Here is a 17,622-nt window from a genome sequence, read left to right on the forward strand (position 1 = left end):
CCCTAGCTGCTCCTTTTCTAGGTAGCCTGGGGAAACAAAGCTCCTTGCAAGGGAGGAGGGAAGGGGGTCATGCACGCAGGGATAAGGCCTGGAAGGACAGAGCAGCTGGAGAAGGCCTGAGTGTCCTGGGGAAGCAATGACACCTGGAAGGACAAGACAGGGCACCTTGCTTCTAAACTCAAGTCAGCGGTCACCTCTTTCAGAGAGCCTTCCTGACCTCTCCAAATGAGGCTGGGTACTTTTTTGTTCCTGCTCCCATACTTGGCACTGCCCACTGTCATCCTGGGTCTGTGACACTGGCCCAGGCCTGCTCAGGCCCAGAGCTCCCCATCAGTGCTCGCTCGCTGTTCAGAGGACTCCTCGCACTGAGGGGTGGGATCGCAGGTTTGCCTGCCAGGACCTTGAGGAGGTTTCGGAGCAAGGCACGGCCCCATCCCCCATCTGGGCTGCCCCTGCCCCCCATCCTTCCCCGGGCTGGGGCGCCGCCCCGTAGAAGCGACTTCAAAGGGCCAGGCTTGAGCTTCCACAGCCGGGCTCCGGTCCGCGGCCCGCAGAGCGGAGGCCCGGGCAGGATCTCGGACGTCGGGGCCGTTCCAGTCCCGGGTCTCTGAGAACCTGGCGGGGGTGCCGGGCTGCAGGCGGCCGGGGCTGAGGGGCGGGTCCTCTGAGCCCCCCGAAGTGGGAGGGTCGGGTCGGCCGCGGGGCCAATCCCGGCGCGCGGGGAGCAGGGGCGGGGGCCGGGCGAAGGGGGGCACGGGGGCGGCCGGGCCAGGGGCGGGGCGCGGCGTCCAAGCGGCGGCGGCGGCGACGGCGGCGGCTCCTCAGTGTCCGGCTCAAGCTCCGGCTGCAGCTCCGGCTCGCGATGCCCCACTCGGTGACCCTGCGCGGCCCTTCGCCCTGGGGCTTCCGCCTGGTGGGCGGCCGGGACTTCAGCGTACCCCTCACCATCTCGCGGGTGAGTCCAGCGGCCACAGGGCGGCGGGGAGGTCCTGAATCTGAGACCCGGTCCTTACAGTCCACCCGGGACCCGGATCCCCGACGTCCTGGAGGCTCGAAGGCCAAGGGTTGGCCTCGGTGACCCACAGGCTGTAGAGGAGGCTTCCAGGCTGGGCAGCGTCGCCACAGCCTCCTCCTCCTCCCGCTGGGCCTACCTGCCCTTATCCCTTGAAGGATTCCCCCCAAGAGTTCACAAACCAGCCTCCCTGCTGGCCTCATTTTGGGGGATTCACTGCAGGCCAAAGTCATGGGCCAGAGATCTGGACTGATCTCCAGAGGCCCAGAGATGCTGCTTCGACTGAACCCAGCCTGAAAATTTCGAGCGAAATGACTTGAGAGACTCCTTCGCTTATCAAGGGTCCCTGCTAGTAGAGCTGGGTGATCCCAAGGAGGTCTGGGGTCCTCTCTGAAACTGAAGAAAGAAAGATCCATCCAGTTCCCCACTCTGGTTTTGGTCAGTCTCTCATCCATGACCTCACTTGTCCTAAGGGGAAGTGACCAGGAGGAATTTTTGGCTTCCAGGGGAAAGGGAGACTTGACTATGCAGTTGTGAGACCCCCTCGCCACAAGACACACAAGGCCAGGGGCCAGGATAACCTCCGCCCAGTTCCTCAAGTTTCTATGGCCATGCACTGCCCCAGGTTTAGGCAGAGGAGGAGGAGGAGGGGGCACCGCCCCGGGCGGTGGCTAATTTGAGGAGGACAGAGGAACAGAGGACATGACTCGGGCCCTGTCAGAGGGGGTGCCCAAACTGGGAAAGACAGGGTCCTGGCCCAGCCTTGGGGTCCCATATTTGAAGGGCCAGAAGAGGGGACTCAGACACTGCCCCTGGGGGTCCCAGCCTAGGGGACAGAAGAGGAGAGAACCCAGGCCCTGCCCTTGGGGGCTCCCAGTCTGAAGGGAAGAGAGAAGGGGACCTGGGGCCATCCCTTGACCCCATACAGGCTGCTCTGGTCTTCGGGGCCCTGTATCGGGGGAACTGAGAGCACCTTCCCCCCACCCTTTGGCCACCTCTCGCCATGGGGGCTGGACCAAGCTGGCTGGGCTTTCAGAGTCTTCTTTCCAGTTTAGGGGAAGGGGTGGGCACCTGGTGGAGCATGGAATCATGGAATCCCGTTTCTGGGGGCCAGGGTGACAGGCAGGCCCAGCTGTCCTGGGAGGATTCCCACATCTGCCCTCACCCCATGGCCACCAGGTCCCTGGGGCTGAGTGAGGTGGGCCTTCAACACATCCGGGAGCCTTTCATCTCCCACTTCCCTGAGAGAGCCCTGCTGGGGGCCTGTGTGTGTGTGTGTGAGAGAGAGAGAGAGAGAGAGCGCGCACATCTGTGTCTGCCAGTGAGTGTCATGCTGTGTGTCCACCGAGGCAGGCTGTTGGGGGTGCTAGGCCAGCCGGCGGGCCAGGCACCCTGGGCGTGAGGCCGCTGACAGGCTCAGTGGCAGCGGCTGACGGCCGCAGGCAGCAGGGAGCAGAGACATCTGTTGCCCACGCGGCTGCCTGCCCGCAGAGGAAAGGCCTCCACACGTCACAGTGGCAGCAACAGCGGCGGCCTTGTTTGGAGCTAATCGGGATGCAGGCCGCTGGTAGGCAGACAGGCTGGAAAGGGTTTACCAGGAAGAACACCCCTGCCTTGTCCCCCCAAAGTCACAGAGCAGCAGCTAAGGCCTGAGGAGCCAGGATGGCTGAGCCTGGGTTTGGGTGGGATCTGGGGAGATTTACAGGGCTGAGGAGGCACAGGCCACAGCTTGCCCAGCAGGTACCTCAAGGGCAGGTCTACAGACACTGATGATATGTGGGAGTGTCCTCACCGAGGGGGTTCAAGACCCGACCCCTCCCATGCTTACGGGACTTCCCCCACCCAGTGGAGACAGCCACACTCAGAGAGGAGGCTGGCTGCCTGGCAGAGCTGGGACTATGCAACCTCAGCCCACAAAGCCTCTGGGAGCCCCCCCAAACATTGCCCAGGGCTCCTTCCTCACAAACTATAGTGACCGCTGGCCTTGGAATCCTAATGGGTTGTTGCTACCAGGTCCCTAGAAACTAGTGCCTGGAATGAACACCACCAACTGTATGCCCAGCGCCCTGTAGGGGCTTTTTGCATCTAGGCCAGGTGGAGTGACACAGGGGCTTTAAATGTAGCTGCTATAGGTGAAGGGGCTGGTTCACGCCCCAGCCTCCCAGCTGACTTCACCACACCCCTCTCTCTTCCTTCTGTCTGTTTATCCCGCAGTCAGCAGCCAGAAGGATCAGCCTGAATTCAACTCTGTCCTGCGACTTCCCTGTTTAGAATCCTCTCGCCTGGGCCTATAAGGCCTGTAGGTCTGGTCCCTGCTTTTTCCTCTGATTTCATCTCTTCCACTCTCTCCTCACTGATATTTTGGTGATATTGTTGCCACAGGAACCTGCTTTTACTTTCACTCCCAGATGAGCCATTACACATGCTGATCCTTCTACTTGGGACACTCTCTCTCCCCTCACTCCCTTTTGCAGAAAAGCACACTGGTTAAGAGCATAGGATTTGGAATCGGTTGGTCTGGACTGAAATCCTAACTCCGCCGTTTATCAGTTGAGTGTCCTGTACTTCTCTGGACCTTGGTTTCCTCATCTAGGAAATAGGCTTGCCTTGAGGACTAATGAAACAATGCATGTAAAGGCAGTTGGAAGAGTCACGGTTTCCTGGCCTCACGCCCTCTCTGACCAGAACTCCCAAGCTAGCGGAGCTGGCAGAGTCCCAGCCACCCCTGCTTTCGAGAACTTCCTCCACCCACAGGGGCCTGAATGCACCCCTTGTGCTGGCTGAGTCATCCTGCAGCTAGCCACCCCCCCGAGGAAGAAGACTCCTCTCCAGCATGGGGACTGGGGCAAAGCGCCCCATCCCCAAAACCTCTCTTTCTTCATCTGAAAATAGGGATGAGAACAGCCTCTGTCTCATCAGGTGGTTGAGAGGTTGCCATGAGCTAGTTATGGCTAAAACACTGAGCCCAGGCCATGTCACAGAGCAGGTATCGTGTAGGAAAGGGGGCCTAGAGCAGGGCCTTGGGGGGAGGGTGGGATGGTGCCAAGTGGGTGCCTTCCCTGGGAAGACAGGCCTGTGTAGGTGCCCATGCCCTACAAGGGAACATTAATGGTGGGCTGGTTGGCTGAGGGTAGCATGCTCCAGAAGAACATTCCTTGGGGCAGCCTATTTCAGGGCAGGTTGCTTGGCAGTACCCACACCAGGACTCCAGCCAAGGAGCTGCCGGCACCTCAGCTTTGTCCACTCACTACAGAGAACTGGCTCAGCTGAGCCTGGCCAGGCCTCCAGGAGCTCCCACCCCAACAGGGACAGTGCCACTGACAGCTCTTGAGCCACAGCTTGAGAGGCTGGGAGGAATGAGGGTCCCTAAAGTCTCTTTCCAAAGGCTGTGCTGGGACCAGGGACAGGGTAAAGGATGTCCTTTTGCCTGAATTCCTCCCCGAGGCTGCTTACTTAGGCCTCCTGTGAGCCTATTCCCAACCTCATGTGGCACATGTCAAGGGACCAGCATTGTAGGAGGCTCCAGATGTGGACACTGCTTGACCCTCTGGGGTCAACAGTGGCACTGGGGTGGCCTGAGTGCCTGTCCTCCAGAGGAAGGGGAGGTGAAATTGTGACCCGGGAGTGCAGGCTGGCAGCTAAAAGCAGATGGCCCTCGACTTGCCTGGGGTGGTGACAGCACAGAATGAGGCACTAACAATGTTAGGGGAGCAGAGTGGTAAAGGGGGTCCACAGGGTACTGTGGGACCCCAGAGGAGAGGCTTCCAGGAGAAATGGCCTCTGCTGAGAGCCTGAGACCTGAAGGATGAGGAGGCGTAAGCTGGTAATTAGGGTTTGGGGTCAAAGGAAAGTGTGTTCCAGGTAGAGGGAACAGCATCTGTAGAAGTGCGGAGGTGAGAGCTATCTGGTACCCGTGAGTACCCCCTTGACGTTCAGATGGTCTGGATAGAGTGTGGGTGTGTGGAGGTAAATGCGGAGGGGTGGGGATGAGAGGAAAAAAGGTCACTAAGGGTTTGAATGTCAGGTCAAGGGGCTACTATGTGGTCTGTCTGGGTGGGGCAATACAGGGTACATGTGACATGTCCATGCTTTGTATCTTCTGGAGAACACATATCCTTCTGTGTCCCTTGCATGTATGCAGGCTGCAAGAGTGACATCCCATTTGTCCCAGCCCAGAGGAAGCCCCTCTCATATGCCCTCATACCTCACCAGACCTCCAGGTGCTAGAGTTGGGCTTGTTTAGAGCAGAGGCTGCAGCAAAGCCATGTGGGAACTCAACTTGCCCACCCACAGGTCACATTGGTAGCAGGGCTACACTGGCCCGGTTCTGAGGTTGGAAGGGGTCTAGAACAGAGCCTGCAGCAAGGCCACATAATGACCAATGTCCAGCCATCTGGCTTGTCCATCCACAGGTCCATGCTGGCAGCAAGGCTGCCCTGGCTGCCCTGTGCCCTGGAGACCTGATCCAGGCCATCAATGGTGAGAGCACAGAGCTCATGACACACCTGGAGGCGCAGAACCGCATCAAGGGCTGCCATGACCACCTCACACTCTCCGTGAGCAGGTACGCACAGGGCAGGCTGGGCCAGGATGATGCGGGTGAATCAGGGGAGGCTCAGTTCTGGGTGGCCAGCATCCTGGGTGAGCTGGGCCTCACACAGCCTCTCTGCTTCAGCTCCCTGGCACCCCATTCCTATGGAGCAGCACTTTCACAGGGGTTTGACAGGCACTGTTTGGAGATGCAGGTGGCTTAAAAGAGGAAGAAGCCCCCATTTAACCTATGGCTGGAACTATGTTGGGGGACTTATGGCAGGGGGTAGGCAGCCCAAAATCAGGGCTGAACTAAGACCTTGAGTAGCCTCAAACCGGGGGTGAGGTGTGTGTGATTTCAGTCCTTTTCCCACCCATGAGTGACCAGCTTGATGACCAGTTCAAAGAATTTTATCGTTCAACACCTTGTTTAACTGTCAAACCAACTCGATAAGGTAAAACCTAATATAGTCTCCACTTTACACGTGAGACAACTGAGACTCAGAAAGTTTGGAGGGTGCTTCAAGTCACACAGCAGAGCAATGGGGAAGCAAGATTTGACCTCAGGTCTCTCTCACTCCCAAAGACTCCATTCCTTCTGCTTGACTGCTGACCACTTCTGCCAGCCCCACAGCTGCCCCGCCTCAGCTGTCCCCACTATGGCCCAAACCTCTGCCCTGCTTAAATCTGGATGCCGTGGACTGTGTAGTGCTATACTGCCCATCAGGAAGGGGAGGATTGGGGGGGTCACCAAGCCCCATCTGTGCCCTGGACGTGCTCCAGGATGGAAGGTCTACCTGGGGCATCTCCAGCCTTGCTCAGGCTGATAGCAGTCGGCTGGGTCCGGGCTGGGCGGGATCTCCCTCCCCCTGTCTTGCCTAGATCCAGGGAAGTCAGACATAACTGCTCAGCTCTGCCACGTTTACTGTTAACAGCGACTTTCCACGACCCCATGTGGATGTGTGTAGGCGAATCCTCCCCAAACCACAACACAGCTAACCAGGCCTTAGAGCCAGCAGGGCATGGGGTAATCCATCGGCTCAGAGCCATTAAACATGGTGGGAAGCCTTCTGAAGTAGCCCCATTTATGTCTGGCCCGGGTCCGTGTTGAAGTCAGGACCCCTGACTCTGCTCTCAGCGCTGAGTGGGCCCAGCTGCAAGTCCAGGGCCTTGTACACTCCACCTGGCCCGCAGTGAGGAGGCCCTGTCCTGGGAGTTCAGCAGAGCTGGCCCTCTTCCAGACTCTTTGGGCTCTTAGGCTCACCAGATGACCTCTGTGAGCCTGGGTTTCCTTCTCCATAAAGCAGGATCACATTCATCACCCTCTCTGAGACCGAGGTACAGGCTGGCTGGGGGAAGCATCAGCACTGCTCTGCCCACGAGGGGCCTCTGAGGCCACCCAACTTGGCTGGGTTCCTGGGCCCTAATTCACCTCTGGCCTTGACTCTGCATGGCTGAATAAGGGAAGCCCTGGTAGTAGTGGGACAAGGGGCAGGGAAGGCTCACAGGGGGCCTGATTCAGGAGGTCCACAGAGGGAATGATGTCAGGGGAGGGTAGCAGGGTGGGGGCAGGGTGGAGGTCCCCCTTCCTTCCTTCCTTCCTTCCCTGGCCATTTGTTCCAAGCCAGGCATGGATGGAGCCAGGGGTCCACTGACCTGTTCCACACTGGGTATTTTAGCCCCCAGATGCTGCCTGGCCATGGAGCAGGTGAGAGCACACTCTCTCCTATCACAGATCTGGGTTCCAGTCCCAGCTCTGCACTGGAGAACTGTGTTGTCCTAGTGATTTAATATCAGAGCCCTTAGCTTCCTCAACTTCAAAATGGGGGATCTGGGATTGAGTGAGGATGACATACAGGGTCTGCTCAGTCAGGGTGAAAACCTGGTGTCCTGTCCCCCAGCCCCCCTATCCCTAATTCTCACACATGCAGATTCTGGGGGATCAAGACACAGGGGCCACCTTGATCTTCTGGGCCAGCATCTCTTCTCCTGGGTGCTTTCTCACCTGCAAGGCCTCTGACCCTGCTCTCTATCCTGCCTGTTGTGCCAGGACTTATGCCTGAGCCCCCAAAGACCACCCCCAACATGGGGTCTGTGGAAGATTGGCCTGGTGAGCTGCTTGGAGGGAGCTACTCTGTGCCAGCACTCTCAGAGCTCTACCTAGGCCAGCTTCCCTACCTGCCCTCTTGCGTACAGAGGGCTGTAATCCTCCACAGACTTCTCCACAGGATGAAAAGTGAAGTAAAGGCCCAGCTTCCCCGCTATGCTTACTCTGTCCGGAACTCAGAGCCAGGTATCCAGCAATCCAAGCTAGCCCACAATTTCTGGGCATGTTCTGTAGGTCCAGGACCTTCCTGGCATCAGCTGCAACCCTGGGGCCTCTGGCGAGGTCCCTGTCACCTATTACATGGGATACAAGATGGATTTGTACAGCCCACCCTTTGGTGAGCTTAAAGATGGCAGATGGAACTACCTGCTCGGCCTTAAGTGTGGAGACCTGGGGGTGGAGGTTGACACATGAATAAGCCTCTCATTCCAATCTTATGCCTTTGGGCCACTCTGATGGCTCTGGGTACTTTGTACCCTCTGATCTTCAGACATCAGGCTTGTACTTCTATTCTGGGCAGGACTTCAAGGAAGTATAAGGCCAAATAGCCACACAAGCTGTCCTAGGTTTATTCCAGCAGAGTTCTGAGTGCATAGAGACCATAGTTAGAGCTGTGAGTTAGGGCAGTCAGTTGGGAGCCTGGGTGAGGGGGCTGGAGCCAGATGCCAGTGGGGGGTGGAACAGCAGAGCCTTGGTGCCACAGGCCTGTGAAAGGCTGTGGAGAAGAGAGGTAGCCTGCAGGGGACCAAGGAATGGGCAATGTGAGGAAGAGCAGAGTGAGTGTGGACTACACGTGTAATCAGATTGTTAAAATCCTCTGCTGAGTCGGGGGAGAGGGGCAGGGTTGAGCTGCTAGCCCAGTGGTAAGACCCCTGAGAAGACCCAGGAAGCCCTGTGGGGCAGAGTGGGGACATTATTCCCCTTCGGTGTAACCAGCCTCACACCCACCTGCTAATCCGGGGTCCACACACCCTCCTGGCCTACCTTCTCACAGGACTACTCAGTGGCAGGACTGGGCCCCAGGCCTGTAGCCTCTCAGCCCCGCCTGCCCCCGCTTATGGCAGGTTTATGATGTTTTTCTCCCTCCTGAGTGGTGTTTGGCTTTTGGTTTCTATGGCGAAGCAGGAATTTCCTAATGGCCTGTTTCCCATCTGGGCTGGGCAGACATTGGTGATGACTCTGCCAGCGGCAGCAGGAGGGGAGGTGCACCCCTCAGAGCCTCCATTCCACTTTTCCTAGGCCCACGGATGCCTGACTCCCAGGCCCCGTCAGAGGCTGTGAATGGAAGCGGGATGAGTGGATGGGCTCCTAGCTGATCAACGTGAAGGCCTGGCTTGCTCCGCCACGAGTTTGGCCCTCTTTATGCTGAGCTTCTGTAGGCCACAGAGAGGGTGGAAAGGTGGGGAAGCTGCAGGGCTTCCTTTCTAGGAACCAGACCAGAGGGGGAAGGAGCAGCTGGTGGAGAAGGGGCACACAGCCTACCCCGGGTGAGTGGCAGATCTAGAGTTGTGTCTCCTTGCCACGAAGGCCAGCATTCTGGTGCAGGGGAAAGAGTTGGGGTAGTATCCTTATCCATGCAGGGTACCAAGCCTGGTCCTGGGTGGCCCTGGGCCCAGACCCCAGCGCTTCTTGGTCCTAGTTCCCAGGCATGGTGGGCTAGTAAGCAGAGATTTCTGACCATCCTAATTCCTGCCACAGGCCTGAAGGCAGGAGCTGGCCCAATACCCAAGAGGACAACAAGGCTCAGGCACACAGGATCCACATCGATCCCGAGGCCCAGGTATGTACGTATACCACCTGGCCTGGCCTGGCCTGGCCTAGCTCAGAGCAAGCCCAGGGCAGAGAGGCCGGGCCTTGTCCACGGGTTTAACTGCATTGGATGTCCTCACTGTGGTTCTCAGATGCCCAGGTCAGAGACTGAAGCAGAAGACTTCTCTGGGCTCTGTCCATGCCCCATCAGGTGCTCCCAAGGTGACGGGTACCTGCTGTGGGCTCTGCCAGTACTCTAAGCAGTCCTGGATTCTGGGACAATAGTGCCTGTGGTGGGCAGGGACTGGGCCAGGCCTTGGCTCAGGGCTACCACCTACCCAGCTGGGTTTCACTCCGTCGCCCAGTGTTGCCAGATCAGGAGGAAGTCACCAGGCTTGGGGGAGGGGTGGGGGACAGCCATAGGCTGTGGAGTGACCTCAGGCTATGGGGCACTCTTCTGTCTCATCCCAGCCTTGGGCACCTACCTGGCCAGAGCCAACCTTAGAATATAAGGCACTGCCTTGCCTTATCCAAGACTGAAGTTTTCTCCTGGCCATTCTGTGATTGCAGCTAGCAGACCTCAGGCTGCAGGCCTGTCTGCTCAGTCACCTTTCTGTGTATGACAAGAGTCACAGCTATGGTGCTGTCCTCAAGGAGAGTGAGGTGGAGCCAGGCTGCTTTAGGGCCTCATTTTGCCATGGGCTTGAGGGGTGGCCAAGTGGGCAAAGCTGAGGTACCCAGAGTGAACTCGTTATTTCTGGGCCACTGAGTTTGGGCAAGGCGGAGACTCGACTGGTCTATGATGGAGCCAGAACTTGGGACCCAGCATGTGGGACCATGGCCCCCTGGGCCTGCTCATATCCACTCTCTCTCCATGGAGGATTTGCTGTACCAGAGGGAGTGATTTGCCATGGCCTCTCCCTCACCCCCTATCCCAGTCCCCATCTTTCTCTGACATTTGTTCCCTACCTTGCTTTTGCTGGCATCCCTGAGGCCAGGTGCTTACCATATGCCCATTCTGGAAGGGGAGAGGCACCTAGCAGTTCTGGGATGGCAGAAGCCAGGGGTCAAAGGAGTCCAGAGTAGGTATATGACTCAAGGGGTCAGAGAGGGCTCCCTGGAAGAGGGGGTATCCAAGCCAAGACCTGAGGGTCTGGAAGAATAAGGGAGGCAAAGGGGCATGGAGAGAAGTGTGCCACATACAAAGTGAAGCACATACAAAGGCCCAGAGGTGAGATTGTGCACCGTAGGTTCAGAGAAAAAAGTCCCAGGGGTGGCAGGGGGCAGAGGTGACGGCTGAGGGCACAGAGAGGCTCTCGGTTTCCTCTACCCAGCACCTCAGCTGTTCTTCAAGAGATTTGTGGCCACACCTGGGTCTCAGAAGCTTGCTCTGGTAGTTCCATGGACCAATGGGGACAGGGGCTGGGGGGCATAGACAAATCACCCAGACTTGACATGGGCAAAATGGGAATAGCTTAGTACAGGCCCCCAGCTCATGTGTGAGCCCAGCTCTCATGTGTAAGCGCCAAGATGGATAGGACAAGGGGGCCTGAGCTTTGGAATATGAAGCTCAGGTCTGTTGAGTCCTCCAGGAGAGGCTCTGGGCCAGTGGGGCTGGGGGCGGGAGAACAGCTCCCTCTGTCCCACACTTTCCCTCACTGACCTCCTCAAGGGCCAGGCTGCTGGGGGCTCAGGCTGGAAGCAGGGGGATTTTCCACAAGCAACAGGGCAGCCCCTCAGGTGCGGCCCCCCTTTTGTACTTAAAAGGTCATGAGCTCCATGGGGGGGGGGACAGAAACACCCCCACCCAGTCCCTGTAGGGCCGTGTCCTCAGGAACACAGATACAGGGCCCATTGTCTCCATACTGCTCCCACCCTCTACCTGCAGGGGGGAGGGTGGTGGGCCCAGGTGGAGCCATCACAGGAGGGGAAGACCACAGCTGGCCCTAAGACCAGCACAAGGTACCCTGGCTGTCACCAACTGGGGCTTCAGGCCCACCTTCCATGTAGGGTCATTGGAGACTCCTTCTCTCAGGCCTCACGTGGAAACACAGCCCAGAGTGGAGGAAGGATGGTGATCAGGAAAGGTTTCCCGGAGAGGGTGGCATTTGAACTGAGAACCAGGTGATGGGTTAAGGCAAGCCAGGTGCAGCAGGCAGTGCAGGACTCAGCCTGTCCTCTCCAGACCAGCAGGGAGCTGGAGCTTGGCCTCTGGGAGGTGCCACCTGCTCACCTGGATTTAGTGCCCACCTCTGTCTAAGTTGAGTGTCCCAGATTCTTTTTTTTTTTTTTTTTTTAAACATCTTTATTGAAGTACAATTGCTCTACAATGGTGTGCTAGCTTCTGCTTTACAACAAAGTGAATCAGCTACACATATACATATGTTGCCATATCTCTTCCCTCTTGCATCTCCCCCCCTCCCACCCTCCCTATCCCACCCCTCTAGGTGGTCACAAAGCACCGAGCTGATCTCCCTGTGCTATGCGGCTGCTTCCCACCAGCTATCCATTCTACATTTGGTAGTGTATATATGTCCATGACACTCTCTCACCCTGTCACATCTCACCCCTCCCCCTCCCCATATCCTCAAGTCCATTCTCTAGTAGGTCTGTGTCTTTATTCCCATCTTGCCACTAGGTTCTTCATGGAGTGTCCCAGATTCTGACCACAGTCATGCTGGAGCTGATGAGCAAGCTAGCAGTTACCCCCATGCTGCTGACTAGCCCACTGAGGCTTCAACAACCAAGTCGGCAGCTGGCGGGTACTCAGACATGGGGAACACATGGTACCAGGCACACCATGGAGAAGGGAAATCCAGGAATGGGGGTTCAGGAATGCCCATGACAGCCATTCATCCAACAATGGATGTGTGCCAGGCACTATGCTAAGTGCTTTGTATGCAACTGTCTCATTTTATCTCCACGAGGAACTTATGATATAGAAACCATCATCCCCATTTCACAGATGAAGAAACTGAGGTTCAGAGAGGTGATGTAACTTGCTCAGTGAACGAGTGATAGAGCTGAGACTCAAACCAACACTGAGGTCACCACGTGTGTCCTAACCACTGAGTTCAGACCTAGAGAGGCTGCTGCATGGGTGGCCGTGGGAGGGGCAGTGGCTCTGATGACCCTGCAATAAACTCCCACAACCTGCTGGGTGGGGGTCAGTGAGGGCTTCCTCCCTCCAGGTCCCTCCAGCTCCCCCTTCCTGTTGAAGCCTCTTCTGTACGGGGCCCAGCCCTGCCCCCACGGCCCATGGCCCATCTGGTCCCCATTAGAGGCCAGGCCAGCCCCGGCCTGCCTGCCCTGCAGACACATGTGTGAGAGTGCTCAGGTTTCTCAGAGGCTAAGGCTAAGGGTTTTTCTGCTGCTGTTGCCTCGTTGATGGGGGCCCACCTGGGCAGTGAGAGACCCTCTCTCCTTTGTCTGTTGGGGTGGGAGAAGTTGGGACACCACCCCTATTCAGTCACTCAGCTGCTAGTCTGCCCATTCCTCACGCCCCTGCCCAGCTCAGAGCCTGTAGAAAGCAGCAGCTTGGGCAAAGACTTGCAGGCTGAACTGTGCCCCAGCTGGAGGCTGACCGAGTCCAAGGCTTGCTCTTTCCCTCTAGGGTAGGCGTCCTTTCCTCCCCACCTAGCATCCCTGTTCACACTGTAGAGGGGAGGAACAATTTACATGTCACCTCCCAGACTGAGGCTGAGAACACCTTCATGGCCTGGGCTCTTGGGGCCCACCCTAAAGTCAGGCTGCTCTGGCCACCAACTGTGTCATGGAGGTCACCATGGTCATTCCCAGCATGACCAGCACTGGCTCCGAGTATATGTAACTGTGTCTGTGTGATTAGGTGTATGTAGGTGGAGGACTGGCTGGTGCCTATGTGTTGCCTTCATGCATGGGTATGTCTGTAAATGTATTTGTGAGAGTGTGCATGCCTGTTATCACACTGCTGAGGGCAGGCTTGTGTGCCTGCAAGCGAGGGGCAACATGGCCCTGGACTCTGCAGGGACAAAGATCTGAAGTCCCCATTCAGAAACCACGCCTGCAGAGAGACTGACCTCTTCTCATGGACTGAGGAGGCATTTTCAGGGCATTCCTCCTCAAATGTTTCAGCCGTGGGCATCAGGCTGGCTGTGGGGTGGTGGTGTGGGGAGCTTTGAGCCCTGGCCAAGCCTTTGCCCCTATCTGCTATGTCTACAGAAGGCCACCTATTTTGGCCTGGGAAGCAGGAAATGGGGGAAAAAATAGAGGCCTGGAGGGGGCTGACCTCACAACGGTACCTTTAAACCTCAGCCTGCTCCCACTAAAGGGTCTTGGGACACAATGATTGATGACCCTTCCTGGCTGCAGAACAGGAATTCCTTTTTTGCATTCCCAGCCATGGGCCCATCCAGTACCCAGCACAGTTCTGACAGGGAAGAAGACTTTGTTATCAGGACCACCTCTGCAAGGAAGCCACACACTCAGAACCAGACATGCTGGCCTTAAAAAGCTTCTTGGGATGGTCCTGCCCCAACACTGTCCCCCATGGGCACTGGTAGTCAGAACCACCACAGGGCTCATGAGCCAACGTTAAGTCTCAGGGACTCAGGTTTTTGTGTCTGACTTTCCATGAGCATTTCTCATTTCTGCAGGGATTGAACCAGGCCCAAGGCTCAGCCTTTCCCCACAAACCCCTTCCCTGACCGGGCACCATAGCCGAGAGATGCCCGAGCAAGAGTAGCCAGCCAACACCCAAGAAGGCTTGGCATAGCAGGGCAGGGGTGGGTGTACAAGGAATGGCCAGAGGTCCTACCCCAGAGGGTCTCCCAGTGCCTCAGGCTCCTCTCTCTCCTAGGATGGCAGTCCAGCGACAAGCAGGTGGCCCTCAGCCACGGGGCTTGGGCCGGAAGATGGCAGGCCAGGCCTGGGATCTCCTTATGGGCAGTCACCTCGCCTCCCAGTCCCTCACAATGGCAGCAGCAGTGAGGCTACTTTACTGGCCCAGATGGGCACCCTGCACGTGTCTCCACCCCACAGGTAGTACAGAGGCATAATCTTTGATGCCATACCCAGATCCCATCCTAATCCCCGATCCCTTAAATCTCACACCAGGTCCCATCCTGACCCTTAACACTTGATCCTTGGGTCTCAGCTGATTGCCTTCTGACTCATGAAACCTCACCAGACCCTTGAGCTGGCAGAGTGAAGGCTGGTACTGCAACCCTGTCCCTTAGTGCATCTTCTTTCGCCCAGCACTGACCTGGCCAGAGGCCTTTCGCGGAGCCGCGACTGCGGAGTAGACCTGGGCTCAGAGGTGTACAGGATGCTTCGGGAGTCGGCCGAGCCCACGGCTGCGGAGCCCAAGCAGTCAGGCTCCTTCCGCTACTTGCAGGGCATGCTAGAGGCCGGCGAGGGCGGTAAGATTTTACCTCACCCGCCTTCCCCGCTCCCTGAGGTACCGAACTCCGCGCCCCCAACCAGACCAAGCCACGCCTTTGCGACCCCACGTCCGGCCTCCCGGCCATTAGCCCCTCCCCCGTGTCCTCAGCGCGCTCCCACACACCTCGCTGCGCCCGGGCTTTCTCATTCCCGCCCAACCCCTGTCGCGCTTCCAACCCCCGTCCCAGTCTCTGTGCCGATGGCTACGAAAGCAGGGCCCAGCCCCACACTCCGCAGAAATGAAGTTTTTCCCTTTTCTGACCTCCGCACCGGGCTCTTGCCAATCGTGCTCTGGCTTTCAGGGGAACGGCCCGGGCCTGGCGGCCCCCGGAACCTCAAGCCCACGGCGGGCAAGCTAGGCGCTCCGCTGAGCGGCCTGCAGGGGCTGCCGGAGTGCACGCGCTGCGGCCACGGCATCGTGTGAGTACCTCCCCTGTCTTCCCCACCCGCCCCCCAACCCCGTGGTCCCCTGACCCCGCCCGAGGCTCTTAGTGGGGGCGTGCTCTCGGATCGGTTAGCCCCTGACGCTGTCCTCTCCGATCACCCATCAGGGGTACCATCGTCAAGGCGCGAGACAAGCTCTACCACCCCGAGTGCTTCATGTGCAGCGACTGCGGCCTGAACCTCAAGCAGCGCGGTTACTTCTTTCTGGACGACCGGCTCTACTGCGAAAGCCACGCCAAGGCGCGCGTCAAGCCGCCTGAGGGCTACGACGTGGTGGCGGTGTACCCCAATGCCAAGGTGGAACTCGTCTGAGCCGCTCCCGGAACCTCCCGTCCCCGCCTCTGCTTTTTTTAATGTCCCCGCGCACCCGTGTAAATATGTTTGCGCCCTGCCTCTCTAATAAACTCCCTCTGCTTGGCCTCAACCGTGTCGGTGCCCTGGCCTGCCTCCCTCCAGCACAGGCCATGGCTCTCGAGTGCTACACCTGTTCAGGTGCCAAGCATTTTCTTAGGCACTGGGTGCAAGGGGGAGCAAGACAGGTACTGTGCTGCCTTCAAGGAAGCCACAGCCTGGGTGGATGGTAGACATGAATCACAAGGGCAGTGCTGTTAATAGGGAAGCGAGGTCTGAGGTGCTAGAAGGGGACGTCATGCCAAAGGGTTTGAGCTGGATGGAGTCAGGGAAGGTGTCAGCTGAGAACTAAGGGATGAGGGAGGGAAGAGCTCTACAGGGTGAGGAACTGTGTGCAAAGATATGTCAAAGGCGAGCACAGGCAGCAAAGGCCCCGTGTGGGCACCAGCACGAGCGCGGGCGGCCCCTAGCAGCCGCAGGAGGGACTGCCCCGCGGGGGATAGGACTGGGGAGATAACCGGTTTGGCTGGGGGCGGTATCTGCCTCCCGGCAATCTCAGCATTTCTTTCTTCCGGGTTTCTTCCCGTCCTCTCCGATCCCCCCGCCCCCGCCCCCCCCAATGTATTCTTTCCTTCTTTCTCCTTTCCCACTCTCCCCACCAGGGAGCGCGCAGGGCGTGTGTGTGTGTGTGTGTGTGTGTGTGTGTAAGATTTTAGTAGAAAGAAAAGAACACTCGCCTCCAGAGTACACGCCACTCCTTCTCGGAAGCCTGGCCTTTCACAGCTCGGTTGCACACTCCTGTAGAGACTCGCACTTTTAAAAAATATAAGTGGTAGCAGAGTTGGTGAATTGTGGCTGTTCGCACTCGATGACGCATCTTGGACTCCGGGTCACGTGGATCTACCCTCTCCTTAGGTTGCTCGGAAGAGGGAGCAGCCTCGTTTATTTAGTGAGCCCCAAGTAATGGACGGTTGTGCTATATTCAGTTTTGTACTATCACAAACCACAAAAGACTGTTACTGTTGCAGCAAAAATAGAAATGAGACTCTTCTGATAAACAAGGAAAATAAGAAACAATGAGCAGCCTGGGGAAACAGCATAAACAGGCCTGAAAGAATTAAGCAATCTTGGTTATACTTTAGCTGTTACTACTAACAAACACTTGTAGCTAGACTTGTCCTTCACAAAGCTAAGCAAAACTAATTACTCTCTGATTCCATATGAATTGTACCCTGCACCTGGCACTTACTCTTGCTGCATTCTCTTGCAGCAAATCACCCCTCTTAGCTGTTTACATTTCAGAAAGAAGGTCGCAGGCCGATAACCCAGAGATGAACAGACCCAATTACCAGGCTGCCTGACGCCAGCAGTAACTTTTAAAATATTGCAAGAAGAAGAATGCAAGACATTCACCACTTTGATCCTTTCGCTTACCCTGGACTGCGGGTTCCACCTATAAGACCCCCTGTAATTCCCTAGGACAGAGGGGCACAGTTCTTGAGGCACTGCCTGCTCTGTCTTCCCTTCTGCATGGAAGAAAAATAAAGCCATCTCTCTCTTCCTCCAAAATCTCTGTCTCTGTATTTCTGTTCGGCATTGGTGCACAGGGAAGCCGATATTTCGGCAACATTACCAATTCACACTCTCACCATCAGCACATGACAGTGCTCATTTCCTCACGCTCTTGCAACACAGGGTATTACCAGGTTTTTATTTTTCATTTTTCCCAATCTGATAAGTAAAATGCGATATGTAGTTACTTTAATTTGCATGTCTCTGATTACCAGGGATGAGCATTCATTCAACAAACATTTGTTGTGTTTGCTGGTGGGTGCTGAATGAACATGGAACAAAATGGTCTTCTCCCTCCAAGAATTCCTCTAAACCCTTCACTCATTTTTCTGAGGATTAACTTCTCAATGATAGATAGGAACTTTTCATATTTTTGCAAGAATCTTTGTTACTGGACCCTATTCCACTGAAATATTTTATTATTGAAACTATCATA

General features: G+C 56.8%; 1 protein-coding gene across 2 annotated transcripts; it reads left to right on the forward strand.

Moving 5' to 3' along the window:
• The first annotated feature begins 808 nt into the window (after positions 1–808).
• PDLIM4 (PDZ and LIM domain 4) lies at positions 809–17,183 on the forward strand. 2 transcript variants are annotated; one of them, XM_061188142.1, is made up of 7 exons: positions 809–955; positions 5,425–5,576; positions 9,348–9,429; positions 14,236–14,417; positions 14,634–14,797; positions 15,122–15,239; positions 15,371–17,183. In XM_061188142.1, the coding sequence occupies exons 1-7, from the start codon at positions 863–865 to the stop codon at positions 15,573–15,575; spliced, it is 996 nt and encodes a 331-aa protein (XP_061044125.1). In that variant the 5' UTR covers positions 809–862; the 3' UTR covers positions 15,576–17,183. The 2 variants fall into 2 exon arrangements, with proteins under 2 accessions (XP_061044125.1, XP_061044126.1); XM_061188143.1 differs by lacking the exon at positions 15,122–15,239 and having other exon boundaries at positions 15,371–15,533.
• The last annotated feature ends 439 nt before the right edge of the window (positions 17,184–17,622 follow it).

This window comes from Eubalaena glacialis, chromosome 4 (assembly GCF_028564815.1).
Source record: "Eubalaena glacialis isolate mEubGla1 chromosome 4, mEubGla1.1.hap2.+ XY, whole genome shotgun sequence".
Taxonomy (NCBI): domain Eukaryota; kingdom Metazoa; phylum Chordata; class Mammalia; order Artiodactyla; family Balaenidae; genus Eubalaena; species Eubalaena glacialis.

What these genes read in the sequence shown, in the direction of transcription:
- PDLIM4 (XM_061188142.1), top strand. Translation starts at nt 863, where the DNA reads ATGCCCCACTCGGTGACCCTGCGCGGCCCTTCGCCCTGGGGCTTCCGC. An exon ending in CTCACACTCTCCGTGAGCAG is followed by an intron (nt 5,577 to 9,347) that starts GTACGCACAGGG and finishes TTCCTGCCACAG; the next exon opens with GCCTGAAGGCAGGAGCTGGC. An exon ending in CACGTGTCTCCACCCCACAG is followed by an intron (nt 14,418 to 14,633) that starts GTAGTACAGAGG and finishes TCTTTCGCCCAG; the next exon opens with CACTGACCTGGCCAGAGGCC.